This window comes from Micromys minutus (genome assembly GCF_963924665.1).
Source record: "Micromys minutus genome assembly, chromosome: 22".
NCBI classification, from domain to species: domain Eukaryota; kingdom Metazoa; phylum Chordata; class Mammalia; order Rodentia; family Muridae; genus Micromys; species Micromys minutus.
In genome coordinates this window covers 3,677,710-3,694,693 of record NC_137957.1, presented here as the reverse complement: position 1 = coordinate 3,694,693, position 16,984 = coordinate 3,677,710, and the positions used below count along the sequence as shown (strand labels likewise).

Here is a 16,984-nt window from a genome sequence, read left to right as displayed (position 1 = left end):
GGAATTTATCTGACCTAGGTCTGTTTCCTTAACCCCTCAAATTAGGCATGTTTGTTATTTGGAAGTACATCCTAGGTCCCAGGTCTAGACATCAAAGTCGCTGTCACTGACAGCAGGAGCGGGAGGAAGACACCAGGACACTCCGAGGCTGGAAATGGTACGTTCGGCCTGTGTCTTAGATGTGGGGAGGATGCCGCTGCTGCAGACAGACCGCTGTGGGAACCTTCCAAGGCAGCCGAGTCTGCAGCAGTCTCTTCTGGCTCCACTGGGTCTGGCCGCTCCGATCCGATCCCGCGGGATGGAGCTGGTCCGTTAGGCAGAGCCGTGGTCTCCCTCTCTGAGCGCTCAGTGCTGCGGCGTCTGGGTCCGCTGGGCTTCTCAATGGGTAGAGGTCCTGGGGAGCCAACCCTGGGAGTTGGATTGGGGCTCTTGTTCGGTGATGAGGGTGGAGCTGCGTGGATGGTGGAGGTTAGGACACTGGTCCTATAACTGCCTCGTCCTCCCCTGAAAATCTCAACACAACCCCATGCAGTGTCGCAGGGAGCGACTCGGAGCACGTTGTGACTTTCAGTGTACAGAGAGGGAGGGGGCGGGGGCGGAGACATATTGGAGTAGTTAGTGGCCCCATCCTTTCTGGAATAAAAGTCAAGTGCCCGTAGAGCGGTGGTTCACAACGTCCTTAATGCCCTTAATTTACAGTAAATGTTGTGATCCCTGCCATAAAAATTACCTTCGTCGCTACTTTATAACTAATTCTGCTACTATTATGAATCGTAATGTAAATATCCGATATGCAAGATATCTAATATACGACCCTTGTGATGTCCACCCGGAAGGGGTCGCGACCCATAGGTTGAGAAACACTGTCTTTGAGGGTCTGGTAGATGGTTGACCACCAGGAAGTTAAGCGCACGTGTCTCTCTCTCTCTCTCTCTCTCTCTCTCTCTCTCTCTCTCTCTCTCTCTCTCTCTCTCTCTCTCTCTCTCTCTCTCTCTCTCTCTCTCTCTCTCTCTCTCTCTCTCTCTCTCTCTCTCTCTCTCTCTCTGTGTGTGTGTGTGTGTGCATATGTGGTTTGACTAGGAACGGAGTGGTTTTCTCCATCGAGATATGTTGTATCTGCAGAAAGAGAGGAATGGTCAGGCTGCACAGCAATTCTTTATGGCTAGGGGCTATTACCCTGGACAGTCTGACTCAATTCCTACTGACCTGAGGCTTTTAACCCACATAAAGAGCAGCTGCAGTCAAGGTGGAGAACACCAAAAGCCTCTGTGGACTCTTATTTTGGACTTCCGTGTACAGGATGGTTTAGAGTCATAGCTTCAATGTATTTTATTTTATTTTACTGGGATGGGGGTGGAAAGCTTTTTGACACAGAGTTTCTCTGTGTAGTCCTGGTTGTCCTGGAAACCAAGTTGTGGTGCAGGCTGGTCGCAGACTCAGAAATCTGCCTCCCTCTCCCTGGGGTGCTGGGAATAAAGGCCTACACTACTACACACAGCTTCAGGGCTATCATCGTTATCCGTTCCTTTCCCGCTGTCTTACACACTGCCCACACTCAGGTTCCTTCTCATTCCTGACCCCACTCTAACCCTTACTGAACGAGTAACTCCCCTCATTCCTCTGGAACTGAAGGCTGTTTCTCTCTTCCCGGCTTCAACATGGCTGCCTGAGACTTGATGCTATAATTCATCCAGTGAAGCTCTGCTCAGCTCCCTTTCTGCCAAACCTTTAACAGTGACCCCAAGAGCATTGAGCTGTTCTCTCAGCAACACACAGCCATGTTTGCGTTATTGAAGGTGGCATTTGTAGCCTGTGCCCCAAGTCTGGCCCAGCCACCTGTTGTCAGTAAGTCAATAAAAAAGAGCCAAATAATTGGTGAAAAGCAGAAAAATATCCATTCTGTCTCTGTATATTGGAAAGAGGAAGAAAGAGATCTAGGGAGGCCCCGAAGTGTCTCTTCAAGGTCCAGAAGTGAGATCAAAGAGAAGCAGAGGCCAGGGATGTGCAAGCAGTCCAGGTCAAGATGTGGCCCTGCCCTGCACTGACCCACCATTGGTGGGCTTCAGGCTCTTCCTGTTAGGTGATCTGACAAACTTAGAAGGGTGTTAAGTTTCTGAGAGACAAGTTCCTAGATCTAATTGGCACCTTCTTCTTTCGGCCTGAGATTCCTGGGGCAGTTCCCAGTTCTTTGGGGTCTGCTGTTTCAGACTTTTAGAAGAATACCCTCACTTCTGCCAGGCAGGCCACAGTGGCAGATCTGTTGATGCTCAGGTTCTGCAGCATTGCTGCTTCATCAGTGGTGATTTGCCAAGTAGGCCTGACTTTCTACCTGGCCAAGTGCTTTGACTCCAGTCTTTTCACTTGTGCTTTGAGACTAGTCTCCCTGTGTAGACCCACCTAGTCTGGAACTCACTATAGAGACCACATTAACTTGAAACTTAGACATCTGCCTGTCCGGCCTCCACACTGCAGAGGCTAGAAGGTATGTGCCACCATGCTTGGTCCTTAGTCACAAGTGTTGTTTGTTTTAAGACAGCTTCTGACTGTTTGGCACTGGCTGGCTGCTACCCACTGTGTAGACAGAGCAGGCTGGCACTGGACTCACAGGTCTGCCTGGCTCTGCCTCCCGAGTGTTGGGATGAAAGTTGTGCACCACCACACCTAGCCCTCTTATCCCAGTGTGAATCACCAACATCACCTGCTAACTATGCAGGGACATTTCACACAGCCAGAGACAGCACAGGTCACAAATGGCTAGGAAATGGTTCAAGGGGCTGCAGAACAGAGGCTGTCCTGAAGACACAGGCAGAGAGCTGAGGTAGCTGAGGGGGGTCTGCAGGGCACCAGATAAGCCTTAGCAGCACAGGATGCCAAATGCCTCTTGGGATTCGGGTGTTGGATGGTGACTTCGAGGTGGGCTGAATGTTTTACCATGAAGAAACTGCTGGAGCAGGGCTGAGGAGGGAGACCTGGTGATCCAGGAGTTGACAAGTTTGCTGGCTTTTGACAACTGACCCTCCCACACTTTGTCTCTCAGTCTCAGGTAAGAGGGTTCCATCTGTTGTGTATCAAAAGCTCCTGTGTCTGGTGTTTCTGGTATGGTGTGGTGTATTTTCAGGTGTTGTTATTATTGATACAGTTAATGTCCCTTGGACTGCTGGCAGATGGTGGCTGTTTATTCGTGTAAACAAGCTGGACTTGTGTAAACAGTCCCCCTCTTCTGGTACTGATCCTCTGTGTGTAGCAGACCAGGTCAAGGCGGTGGTTGTACAAGTGACACTCTTCTAGGCTAGCTCTGTCACAGAGGTCATGATGTTCTGCACAGCAGACTGACCTAGAGCAGTCCCTGCCCACTTTCTCCACTTCGACTCTGTGTCGCCCAGAGGTTCCTGCTCTTCCTAGGAGTGCCACAGAGTTAAAGGATGTTTTCTCTAAATTCTCTAATCTGTGTCCTTGGGTGCAGAGTTCTTAGAACTAAGAATAAATCTCTGACATCACAAGTCTTTCTGACATTGCCAAACTCTCTGAAAAGAGATGTCCACTGGGTGGATTTGGCCTCTGTCATAAAGGTCACTGTGCTTGGAGTTTTTCTAAGTGTTGTTTCAAATGCTAATTTTTGATTGAGGTAGGCGGAGACCATGTGTGAAAGGGCTATGGCAGTAAGGAGAAGGCCCCTAGTGTCTGGTCCACAAATTCCCTGGAGTTTAGCAGAAGAGGGGGAAACAGCGCTGGTAAACAGAAGGAGGGAGAAGGTGGGAGCTTGGTTTACGGAGAGTGGAGGATGCCATAGTTAGCTCCTGATCAGAAAGCCAGTTTTTCTCCTTGAGGTCATTCTGTCTAGGGTTTCATGAAGAGTTGGCAACTTCTGGATCAGGCTGGGTATCCATCCCATGAAGACCTTAAAGGAAGTGAGTTAACTATTGGCCGGGTCAGTTTAGGTGTTTACTCTTGAGGCTAACAGGAAAGCCCTGTTGTGAATGAAAACAATGTGTTGTTAGGAAGGGTGTTTGCCACAAATACAGGGAGTTACCACCCTGTGGGGTTACTGGTCCTGGAAGGAGCAGCTAGCACTCTTCAGTGCAGAGACATCTCTTCATCTCTTCGGCCCTAGGACCTACTTTTTAGAACAGTGGCTTCTGTCTCGGTTAAGTGAGCACAGCAGCATGTCTTTCAGAACAGCACCGACGGGGATGCCCGTGTTCCTCCTCCCCCAGCGGCTTCTCTGAGTTAAATACCTTCAGAAACATAGGTTCTTATCCAGGTTTACAGGCTTTGTTCTTGTGTCTAAAATCACTTGCCCTGATCCTTTTGGGATATCCTTGTTTTTTTGTAAAGATTTTTAAATTTAAGGCTGAATGCTCCAGAGACTCTGACTTTACAATGGCCAACTATTACTGAACATGAAGGATGCCCTGGAGTGTAGCTGTTTGTTTAGTTTTGGGTTTTTTTTTTCTTTTTTCTTTGTTTTTGTTTTTATGTATCTGAGTGCTTTGCCTTCATGTGTGTCTGAGCATCATACTTGCTGTGCTTGAGAAGATGGGGAACCTCCATGTCGGTGCTGGGACTCAAACCCAGGTCCTTTGCAACAATAACAGCTGCTCTTAACCAGTGAACCAGCTCTCCAGTCCCAAATGATTGTGTTTGTTTGTGTAACTGCTCTAATTATCCTGGAACTCATTCTGAAGAACAGACTGTCCTCGAACTCACAGAGACCCACATGCCTCTGCCTCCTGAGTGCTGGGCTTGAAGGCCTGTACCAACACGGTCTGGCATGAGTGTAGCTCTTATACCCAGCGTCTTGCCATTGGAGACAAGTGACCTCCCTTCTCCCAATAGGTATCCATTGCAAATAGCTTCCTATAAATCTGCCTGCCTGCCTAAGCATCTACCTGTACACAAGTGTGGTACTCAGGGAGGCCAAAAGACAGTGATGGACGCCTCATGCTAGAGTTAAGCTACTCCAGTCCTGGGAAACAAACTCTGGTCTGTTAGAAAAGCAGCAAGTGCTTTTAACGAAATCACCTTTCCAGTTCCTAGACTTGTTTTTTAAAGATTTATTTAATTTTTAATGAAAAGTATGTTTGTGTCTCTATGTGAGCATGTGCTCATGGGTACAGATGCCCAGAGAGGCCAAGAGCATCTCATATCACTGCAGTTACAGGCAGCTGGGAACTGCTCAGTGTGCATTTGTGGGTTCACGTCAGGTCCTCTGGGGTTCTTATCCACTGGGCTCTCTCCAGCCCCCTCTGGGGTTCTTATCCACTGGGCTCTCTCCAGCCCCCTCTGTGGTTCTTATCCACTGGGCTCTCCAGCCCCCTCTGGGGTTCTTATCCACTGGGCTCTCTCCAGCCCCCTCTGGGGCTCTTATCCACTGGGCTCTGCAGCCCCCTCTGGGGTTTATCCACCGATCTCTCTCCAGCTCCTATATGCCTTCTTTTATAGCTGTAAACAATTTTTGAAAATATCTTTAACGTATTTGTTTTGCTTATGGGTGTTTTACCTGCATGAATGTCTGCACCATGTGAGTTCAGTGCCCTTGGACCAGAAGAGACCATCAGATTCGCTGGAACTGGAGTTAGGTACAATACACGTACCAGGAAAGGATTCAGATCCTCTGGAAGAATAGCCCATGCTCCTATCCAATAGCCTCATCACCAGCCCCTTGCAGCTTTTCAAATTGAAAAGAACTTTATAATCTCCAAAAAGATCTAAGATTGGTTGTATTTGACTGGCACAGTAGAAACCTATTAATACTGACCCGGAGAAAATTGAGAAATAAAATAACTGTTGTAGACTTAGTCCTATGTGTTCCAGTATTATGAAAGCAATTGCTTTTCTTCTTCTTCTCCTCCTCCTCCTCCTCCTCCTCCTCCTTCTTTCTCCTTCTCCTTCTCCTTCTTCCTTTTTCCTGGTAATGGCCTCTTTGACTTGCTGCCTCCAGTCCTTCTCCTCCTTCTTTAGAATTATATATATATATGTACACTGTAGCTATCTTCAGACACATCAGAAGAGGGCATCAGACCCCATTACAGATGGTTGTGAGCCACCATGTGGTTGCTGGGAATTGAACTCAGGACCTCTGGAAGAGCAGTCAGTGCTCTTACCCGCTGAGCCATCTCTCCAGCCTTAACATGTTTTTCTGTTTTTCTTTCTTCCTTCATTCCTTCCTTCCTTTCTTTCTTTCTTTCTTTCTTTCTTCCTTTCTGTTTTTACTTGATGGTTTATTTTTGTGTGTTTGGTTTTTAAAGAATTTAGGAGAGCTGGAGAGATGGCTCAGTGGTCTTCTGGTGTGTCTGAAGACACCTATAGTGTACTTATATACATTAAATAAATAATATTTTAAAAACAATTTAGGAGCTTTTTCTTCCAAGGTGTGTGTGTGTGTGTGTGTGTGTGTGTTTTGATGTCATGTGTGTGCTGTGTGCATGTCTGATACCTGTGGAGTCCAGGAGAAGGTACTGGATCCCCTGGAAGTAGAGTCAAGGACGGTGAGTGTATGAACTGAGCCATCGCCGCAGCTGCTGGCTCTTCCTATTATTGTTGCTCTCAGAAAAAGGTTGTGTTTTAATGAAAACATAGAATCTGAAATACACCTGAGACACAGACTTGCCAGGAACCTTACACACCTATTCTTAAGTAACTTTTAATATGCACTATAGACTTAAGTCCTTTGTTTCATGAAGAACTCTTTTAGTAAAGAAGCCTCTTTGATCATAGCTCATGCCCAGACCTGGAGCATTTAGCATTCAAGGCTCTCCGAGTTTCAGAATGGTTCAGAGCTTACCATTTCCCTTTCTTCTTTCTGAGTCTGTTGGGCAGCCTTTCTTTATTGCTTTGGGCATTCACTCAGTGTTTCGGTCTTCCTCTATTTTCTCTGAGGCACCCTTCTCCAGTAAGCAGCTCACTGCGCCATGCGGTGGACCTCCCTGCCAGTTTCTAATGCCGAGGCCCTTCTCCCGCTCTTCCATTCTCTTGTCCGTGAACCTGCTCACATATTACAGGTGACTGACACTGTTGCTTTCATTTAAACTCTGAAAATATGTCCTTGGGCTTTAAGCAAACAAACAAACAAAACCTCATCTTCTTTTGAGCTGTAAGGCAACAAAAACCACAGAACACTTAATGTCTCTGTCTCGTTAGTGTGGTGGTCTCTTCCGTTTGGGAAATTGAAAGCGCAGAGACTCCCTGAGTTAAGCCTGTCCCTGCCCTGGAATGTAGGAGTCGTCGGGGCCTCACAGAACCACCACAGATCGGCTTAGAGCTGTGTGTGACAGATTTTCCTGCAGATACTCAACACAACCCACATCTACTCTCCACAGAAATGAGCCCAGAATAGTGCAAAGGATGATTGTACCAGGGTCCAGTCGACGAACCATTGAGTGGTTTTGGGGCTGCTAACAGAATTATAGGAGGGGCCTTGCTTCTAAACGGCAGAGAGAACTCAGAAGCAGCTGCGTCACCAGGTGGCCCATCCTAACCCAGGTGAAGACTCCTGGCCATTGACCCCTTGACCTCTTTGACAGGATTGCTATCAGTCACAATCCCAACATCTCTTCCAGCAGTCTGGCTGGGCAGAGGCTCCACCCCCAGCAGCTGTTCACTCTTACACTGATAGTAGGAAGCTCTACGGTCTTCCAAGTTTCTATCCTTTCTAGATATGTGATCTCTTGATCGTGTGGGCAAAGATGACCACATTGAATGTAAAAAGAAAAATTGTTTTCTGAGCCTGCAGAGATAACTGGAGCTCACACTGATCTTTCAGAGGATTCAGGTACACACACGCACACACACACACACACACACACACACACACTAAAACACATCTTTAAAAGAGAACAGAGCACCTGCGCCCTTGTCCATGCTGTTTCTCCATTGTCTAACAGAAGGACTTGTGGCCAAGCTTAAGTCAGAAAGGCTCCACGATCAGGATTTTGTTATTTCAGTTTTTAATTACATTATATACTAGAAGGACTTTAGCCTAATTTCAGAGTTCTAGTTTATGTGAGGACTCACTCTTCTTTGTCTAATTATTTTGAATTATAATTGTTTTTTAATGTGTATATAAGGCCAGAGGTGTTGGACTTCCTGGAGGCACTGAGTTACAGGCAGAAGTTAGCCACACAACATAGGTGCTGGGATTCGAACTCACTCACCTTACAAGCAAATTTGATACTGTGTTTACAATACCAAGCACATGTAGATAGTATGTACAGAGATGACACAAGGTATCCCAAGGTTTTTCTAACCTTTACTAGAACTATGATTTGTCGGGTTTTTTGCTAAACTATTAATTTGATTGCTTATAGTCTCAATGAGTCCTAATCTGAAATCTGTACTGTTGAGTACCTGACTTCTAATAAGAACAATGCAGAAAACTTAGATGCAAACCCTAGCTTAATTTGCTTTTAAACATACTATTTTTATTTATGCTTTCAGAATTTCACACCCGGAGACAGTGTTTGAACATATTCACACATGCCATAGTCCTTCGCCTTACCTCTCCACCCTCCTATTTTTTTCTTAAATAACCAAATTTTGTTGCTCTTATATGTGTGCTTGTTGGGCTGTGCATTGCAGCACAGTTGACTTACCAAAGGACACATCTTTAATGTAAACTGAGTGTCCCTCACCTAGCAGCCATTAACAGACCATAACTTCTCAGTTGATGGTGAGGGGCTTATCTGGTCCCCACTATGCTGGAATGGTGACTGTCTTGTTCTTGTCTACACAAACACAATTGCTGTTGTTTTTATAAATGGAGTCCTAGCATATCCAGAATACACTGTTTGAACCCAAGCTCTGGCTTCTACAATTACTTTTCATCCTCCTGCTCAATGCTCCCTGCACCTGGGGAACGGGGTGGGGAGAGAGGTGTGGTGTAGACGTTCTGTTGATGGCTGAGCACTGCATAGACACCTTTTCTCTTCCCGTTGACAAGCTGTGGTTTTCATCGTCGTCCACTGCTCACAGAAGCATCTCTCATGAAGATAAGAGCTGCACTTGCCTGTGAGCATAGCGACAGTGTTGAGAGTGCCAGCAGTAAATAGAATCACAGTAGACTCACTGCAGAGCCTGTGACCTCTCCAACTGTAGGTCAGACAGGACAAGACGCAGTTTCCCTCTATGTGGTGGGAATCCTGCTAGAATACAGTGCATTACCCCTGTAACCTCCAAGATGCAGTTGCACCCGTGCACTTAGGTCTTTGTCTGGTTGACACATAGCTGTCAGAGTTCAGAGGTCAGGAAGGGTGTTGACGGCTTCTCTCCCTCAGCAGTGACATAGTGGGCAACCAAGGGCAGTGCAGAGAGCCAGTGTTAGGACCAACAGCTTCTAACATGGGCTCTTAATTTGATGACCTGTGCCTTCTAGCAGGGGGCACAGTGGCCTGTGTAAGGGACTGGTTGTAGACATTTATTATAGATATTCATTTGCAGGTAATAAATTCGGTCAAGTATTTTATTTTGTTTATTTCTTCCAAGATGGGGCTTCTCTGTGTGGCCTTGGCTCCCCTGGGACTTGCACTGTATGCCAGGTTGGCCTCGAACTCACAGAGTTCTCTGCCTCAGCATCCCAGGGTGAGGTGTGCACAACCACTGCCCATCCAAGTCTTTTATTTTAATGTGTGCTTTACAAATTATAGAGGTGACATGTTGGTGAAAGACGTATGTCATCTTTTCCTTTGTTTACTGATCTAGTAGAATTCTCACATAAAGCAGTGTGATGGCCAAATGCAATGGCTCTATTGTTTATCGACCTGTCATACCTGGGAAATGGAAATCTGACCTGAGGAACTGTCTCCAACTGGATATGTGCACATACCTTTGGGGAATTTTCTTTTCTTTGTCTTTTTTCTTTCTTTCTTTCTTTCTTTCTTTCTTTCTTTCTTTCTTTCTTTTCTTTTCTTTTTTTTTTTTTTTGCATAAATTGGATTGCCTGGGTCTAAAAGAAATTTTATTTATTTATGTATTTATTTATTTTACGTGAGTACGCTGTAGCTGTCTTCAGACACACCAGAAGAGAGCATGGGATCCCATTACAGATGGCTGTGAGCCACCGTGTGGTTGCTGGGAATTGAACTGGAGAGCTCTGGAAGAGCAGCCAGTGCTCTTAACTGCTGAGCCCTCTCTCCAGCCCCCGGGGCATTTTCTCGATTGTTAATTGATGAAGAAGGGTCTGGCCTAGAGTGGGTGTTGACATCTCAGGTAACGGAGGCTCGAATATAGAAGAGAAGGGTAGCCCAACAGGCCAGTGGACTGTGTTCATGCATGCTCTCTGCTTCAGCTCTACCCTGTACACTCCGTCCTTCATTCTCCTCCCTTAGCTTCCCTCAGTGACTGACTGTGACCTGTAATTCATATAAATACTTTCCTGTTCAAGTTGCATTTGGTCGTGGTGCTATGTCATAGCAACAGAAAGCAAAACTGAGATGAACTACTTGTCATGAGTCCTGTTTGCTGTTTGGTTAAGAAACCCAGCTATATATACTTTGTAATATTTGCCTTTTGTGCAATCACAGATGATGTATTCAGGTTACTAACAAGTTGTAAGCAGTATTAACTAGAGCCTGCTGAGTTGGTCCAGTGGGTAAAGGCACCAGCTATGCAACCCTGAGGGTCTGAATTCAATTTCTGGAACCATTGTTAAATTAGAAAGAGAGAACCAACTCTCACAAGGTGTTGCTGACTTCCACTAGAGCACTGTGGCATGCTCACACTTTTCACCCATGTTATACACTAAGTCAAGGTTTTAAAAACACACACCTAACCCCCGTAATATAGACAATGTGTTGGGTTCTAAGCAAGTAGTATCCCTCTAATGAGTATGAGACCATTGCTAGGATTCTTAGGGAGAAGAGGACGTTGTTGTTTTAAACTTAGGCTACAGTTGTCATCAACTGTCTGAGAAATCTACCCCACTCTGTAGAGCTGTGGGAGGAATCCCTCTGGATCTCAGTTCTCAGACACCAGGAGAACTGTTGCGCCCAGCGTTTCTAAGCACACACATTCTGAGGACAGCTGATCCTGAGCCCTGGTGGTGTATTAGACAATCAGAAGGTGAGATGACAGTGTTAGGAAGATGCTGTGCAGAAGGGGGAACTGCCCTCATCTGCACAAGAGCTCATCCGACTTCGATGCTTCTTCCCAGAAAGCTCCAGTTGACTCTCAGTGTGTGTGACTGAGGGAATCCTGGTCTGTGTGAGCAGTAGAGTGTGATGACCAGGACAACCTGAACCCCGTGGAGCATCGTGTCATGTCACCTCCTTATTAATTCTCTACATCTGTGGTACCATGAGGCTTACTGTCCTGGAAATGTTTGTGTGCTTTTAGGAGTCAGTGAGCTTTGAGGATGTGGCTGTGGAGTTCACGCAGGAGGAGTGGGCTGTGCTGGATCCATCCCAGAAGAAGCTGTACAAAGATGTGATGCGGGAAACCCTGAGGAACCTGGCCTCTCTAGGTACACATGGGCGTTGGCTTTGCTAGTCCATCAAGGACAGTGTTTCTAGCTGGTCAGTGTTCATGTATGAATTACAGTGCGGAGAAGAAAATTGGGGAGAATTTTTCAAACGGGATACATCATGACTTTAGCTGACATCCAGTACTTTTTCTCTAATTATAATTAGTAATTGTTTTTCTGTGTCTGCATTTTAGGAAGCAAGTCGGGCAAACAGAAGGTTGTAAATGAGTGTGAAAATCTCTGGAGAAAACTAAGGTACTGTTTCCTGTGAGATAGCCATATTCCAGAGTGCTGCTATGTTAGGACATTTCACCAAATGTCATGTTAATATTAATATCACAATTTAAAACATTAGAAACAGTTTTAAAATTTTTCAACAGTCCAAAAGCTCAAGTGCTTCTTAAAGATCAAGTGTTTCTTTTAATAAGTCAAAAGTCTCTGAACTGTGGACCCTTGTAATATTTTATATATATATATATATATATATATATATATATATATATATATATATATATATATATATATATATATATATATACATATATATATATATATTTATAAAAAAATGTTACATGCTTTCTCACTCCAATTGAGAAGAACCAGGGCATAGTCACAATCAAATCAAATGAACACCAACTTTCAGCAGTTATAAACATTAGGCTTTCACTTTCTCAGAGGTGCTCCCAGCAACACACAGATTGTCTCCCAGGGTCAGGCCAGTGCCGTCATTTGTTACTGTGGGCTGTTGTCCTATCCTACTCTTGTCTCCTGTGTGGTTTCCACTGTACCTGAGGCTCAGCCTTCCCCTGTGGAGACAGAGGGAAGGGATTATTTGCCTTACATGTCCCGATCACAGTCCATCATCAAAGGAAGCCAAAGCAGGAGCTCAGGGCAGTCAGGGACCCAGAGACAGGAACTGAGACTGAGACCATGGCGGAAACGGCTTTCTCAGCCTGCTTTCTTGTATAATCAGAACCACCTGGTGCTTCAGGGGTGACACCACTCACAGTTGGCTGGTTCCTCCCACACTGCTGATTGATCATGAAAATGCCCCCAGACTTTGCCTAAAGATGATCTATGGAAACACTTTCCTAGCCGAGATTCCTCTTTTTAGATGACTCCACATTGTATCAAGTTGGACAAATAAAACTAGTAGGACACACCACATCATTTCAATATGATATACAAGGGAACCAAAAATTACCTAGCCATTGTCTTAGTCAGGGTTGCCATTTCTGCACAAAACATTATGTCCAAGATGAGGGAGGAAAGGGTTTGTTCACCTTACCCTTCCACATTGCTGTTTATCACCATAGGAAGTCAGCACAGGTTAGGAACCTGGAGGCAGGAATGGATGCAGAAGCCATGGAAGAATGCTGCTTACTGGCTTACTCAAATTGCTTTCTTATAGAACCCAGGATCGACAGCCCAGGGATGGCACCACCCACAGTGGCACTTCCAACCCTTAATCACTAATTGAGAAAATGCCTTAGAGCTGGATCTCATGGAGGCATTTCCTCAATGGAGACTCTTTTCTCTGTGGTAACTCCAGCTTGTGTTAAGTTGACACAAAACCAGCCAGTACAGCCAGTAATAGTGCTCGCTTTGAAATCATAATGGTCTGAGTTCAGTTCCCAGAACCCACAAAAAAATGTTACATATCTTTAATCCCAGCACTTATCAGAGAGACCCTGCTTCAATGACACAAAAGTCAAGAATACTCCTTAAAGTTGTCCTGACTATTTCCCATGTGTGACAGCACACACCCACAAACAGAGTAAATGAATACATTTTAAAACTTAATGCTGTATTGAATTATCCACCAGCCACGGGGATAAGTTGGAAATATCCTTTTTGTCCATTTTTTTTGTTTTTTGTTTGTTTGTTTGTCTTTTATGATCTTGCAAGTATTTAAAAACAGAAGGTGATTTTTGACTAATACTATTGCACATCCAAAATGTACCAAGGACCGTGATATATATATATATATATATATATATATATATATATTGAGATATGTGTTGAAGTGCTATACAAATTTTTAGTGTTCTCAAGGAGACATACCTCACCATACATGAATCCCACAGTTTCTACTGTAGCTGCCCTTAGTGACTTGGAAACATTGTAGCTGTCCTTAGTGGACTTGGAAACACTGTAGCTATACTTAGTGGACATGGAGACATTGTAGCTGTCCTTAGTGGACTTGGAGACATTGTAGCTGTCCTTAGTGGACTTGGAGACATTGTGGCTGTCTTTAGTGGACTTGGAAACATTCTAGCTGTCCTTGGTGGACTTGGGTATCATGCAGTCTGAACATGTTACAAACTGTTTCCCAAGTGACACCAGCATTCCTCCGTTCAGTCATCAGTACACAGTCCTAGTCACATATTCCTTGTTTGTTTTGCAGCAGCCACCTGGCGGAGAAACTCCATGACTGTAATGAAAGACATCAGTGTGCAGAAATCTTCAGCTACGATTCAGGGCACTCTGTGAGCCCAAAATCTTGTCCAGGACTTGCCACATGTGAAAAGCGTGTCTGGGAAGAAGGTAGAACTGGCCATTCATCTCTGGCTGTGCCACTTAACCACCTGGTAGAACACAAAGCTAATGAAGACCAGGAACACGGACAGGCACTGTGTAAACATAAGGGGGTTGGGAACCGCTGCGCTTCTCCTCAGTCCCTTCAGATGCATAAAAGCACTCACACTGGAAAGAACCCTTCCAAAAATAAAAACTTCAGAGAAGGCCTTCCCTGTGTCAGATCTAGCCAAACGCATGAACAGAATGACTGTCCAAAGAAGTCTTATGTGCACCAGCCATGTGGGAAAGGCTTCACACATCCCAGTCCCTTACAAAGGCGTGAGAAGGTTCACAGTGTGAAGAAGCCCTATGTGTGTGAACTGTGTGGGAAAGGCTTTGCCCGGTTAGGAAACCTTTTAAGGCATCAGAGAACTGGCTCAGGTGAGAATCCTTTTCTGTCTGATCATTATGCAAGAACTCCTCCTAGTTCTGCTTGCCTTAGAAGAAGAATGAGTAATCACAATGGTGAGAAACCCTATGTGTGTGATCAGTGTGGGAAAACGTTCCTTGATTCTACTTACTTTCGAATACATAGAAGGATTCACACTGGTGTGAAGCCCTATGTGTGTCAGCAGTGTGGGAAGGCCTTCACTGCTTCTCGTTACCTCAAATCGCATGAACTAACTCACACTCGGGAGAAGTCTTATGTGTGTGAACAGTGTGGGAGCGCCTTCACATTTTGGTATCAATTTCAAAAGCATAAAGTAACTCACAGCGGTGTGAATCCTTATGTTTGTAAGCAGTGTGGGAAAGGCTTTACTTACTCTAGTTCCCTAAAAACACATGAGAGAATTCACACTGGCCAGAAGCCCTATGTGTGCAAGCACTGCGGGAAAACCTTTGGGAGCTCCGGTAACCTTAAAAGACACGGAAGTACTCACACTGGTGAGAGACTCTACGTTTGCAAGCAGTGTGGGAAGTCATTTAATAACCACAGTTCCTTTCAGTTCCACAACCGAATGCACACTGGAGAGAACCCCTACAAGTGTAAGCAGTGTGGGAAGGACTTAGCTTCTTCCTCCTCCCTTCAGAGCCATGAAAGGAATCACTCTGGAGAGAAGCCCTATGTGTGTTTGCAGTGTGGGAAAGCCTTCAGTTCTGACAGCTCGCTTCGGAAACACAAAATAATGCACAGCGAAGAAAAACCCTATGTGTGTAAGCACTGTGGAAAATCTTTCCGCCGCTTTTTTGAGGTTCGGGTACATGAACGAATCCACAGTAGCGAGAGACCCTATGAATGTGAGACGTGTGGGAGGGGCTTTTTGAGTTCAACTCATTTGCGAAGGCATGTACGCGTTCACAGTGGGACAGATAAGGGTGTTAGGAAATAGCATGAGAAACTCTCTGGTAGCTCTCACGAAGTCAAACACCATGAAGCGGATTATGTTAGCCATGTGGGGAAATGTCAGACAAATTCAAGAGAAGGAATCCTTTGAAATCAATGTAGCTATTACTACTAATACAGGGAAGCAGACACTGGAGAGATGCTGCAAGCCACGTGATAAAGTCTTCAGAGTTCTTTTCATTGTGGGCAAGATGTGAAGTAGCTCGCACTGGAGAGAAACCTTACCCACGCCATGTGGAAAGCCCTTAGTAATTAGGGGGCCCTCCTGCGACATTGTAGTCCTCCTTGGGAGAGAAATCCTTCATATACGATGTGATTTGAATAAGAATGCTCCAAATCTGCTTATATGTTAGAGTGTTTAATTACCAGGGAGTGGAATGTTTGAAAGGTTTATAAGAATTCGAAAGGGTGAACCATTTTGGGATAGGTGTGAACTTCTTGGAGGTGAGACACTGGGGGATGGGCTGTGAGGTTTCCAGTCCCCCACTGCCTGTGCTTGTGGATCGGGGTGTAGCTCTCCGTGACTGCTCAAGCGCCCAGACATGATGCTAATGGTCTAAGTCTCTGAAACTGTGAGCAAGCTCACATTAAATCTTTGTCTTATAAGAGCTCCGTTGTCATGGTGTTCCTTCACAGCAATAGAACAGTGTCTAAGACATATAGAGAATTATTACAAAACTTTCAGTCATTCCAGGCTTTTTAAATAAAAAAATAGACTTGAAATAGCTCCATGTGGGGTAGCCCAACATACAGGGCTTGTAATATCCGTTATCACTTTGGTAGCACTTGAAAATGCATCGAGAAAACCCCTGGCATTGGAAAGCATGCGGGAAGATTTCTTGGGTCAACTCAAAAATTAAGAAATAGCAAGGTTTGGGAAACAAGTTTGATTATTTTAATCAGATAATCTCATGCAACAAGTCTGGTGATCAGTCTTTCCCAGGGCTGAGGCTGGCCATCAGTATTACTTATTACCAAGTGTGGGGGCAGGGCATGCACTCCTGCTTGGGAAGCTAATGAAAGGATTCTCACCTTCAGAGCTATTTGGATGTTATTGAGTTCCTGGTATTCCCGAGGAACTGGGTTCCGCCTTTAGGTGTTGTATCTTGTTAATAGTAGAATTTAACAAGTGAGCCCAGAAGAAATCTCAAGGACTATTTAAGAAAGTTTGAGTGAAAAGCCACATACCAGATAAGCTATAGGCGAACTGTAGGTCTTGAAGACAGTGTGTCCGACTGTCTCCTCCCACTCACCCTCCCTCCCTAGCCCCCTCCCCTTTCTAGCTTTTCAGAGTTTGACTTCACAGATGTGTTTTGCCTGCACATCTGTATCTGTGCTGCATGTGTAGACCTGGTGCCTCATGAGGCCAGAAGGCATTGAACCCCCAGGAAGTGGAGTTAAAGATGGTTTGAACCTCCATGTTGGGATGTTGGGAATTGATGCCAGGTCCTCTGAAGAGCTGCCAGTGCAGCTAACCACTAAGCCACGCCTCCAGCTCCTTCTCTTTCTTGGAGACAGGCTTGACCTAGGTAATAAACACCAAATAACTTGATTCCTACTATAGCCCAGGATGTCCTTACCCTCACTGTGATGCTCCTGCCTTA

General features: G+C 45.2%; 1 protein-coding gene across 1 annotated transcript; it reads left to right on the top strand.

The window, feature by feature from the left end:
• Positions 1-20: 20 nt before the first annotated feature.
• On the top strand, positions 21-15,921 carry LOC308435179 (uncharacterized protein). The gene is made up of 4 exons (XM_080935820.1): positions 21-157; positions 11,329-11,455; positions 11,650-11,710; positions 13,863-15,921. The coding sequence occupies exons 1-4, from the start codon at positions 155-157 to the stop codon at positions 15,364-15,366; spliced, it is 1,695 nt and encodes a 564-aa protein (XP_080791946.1). The 5' UTR covers positions 21-154; the 3' UTR covers positions 15,367-15,921.
• Positions 15,922-16,984: the final 1,063 nt, after the last annotated feature.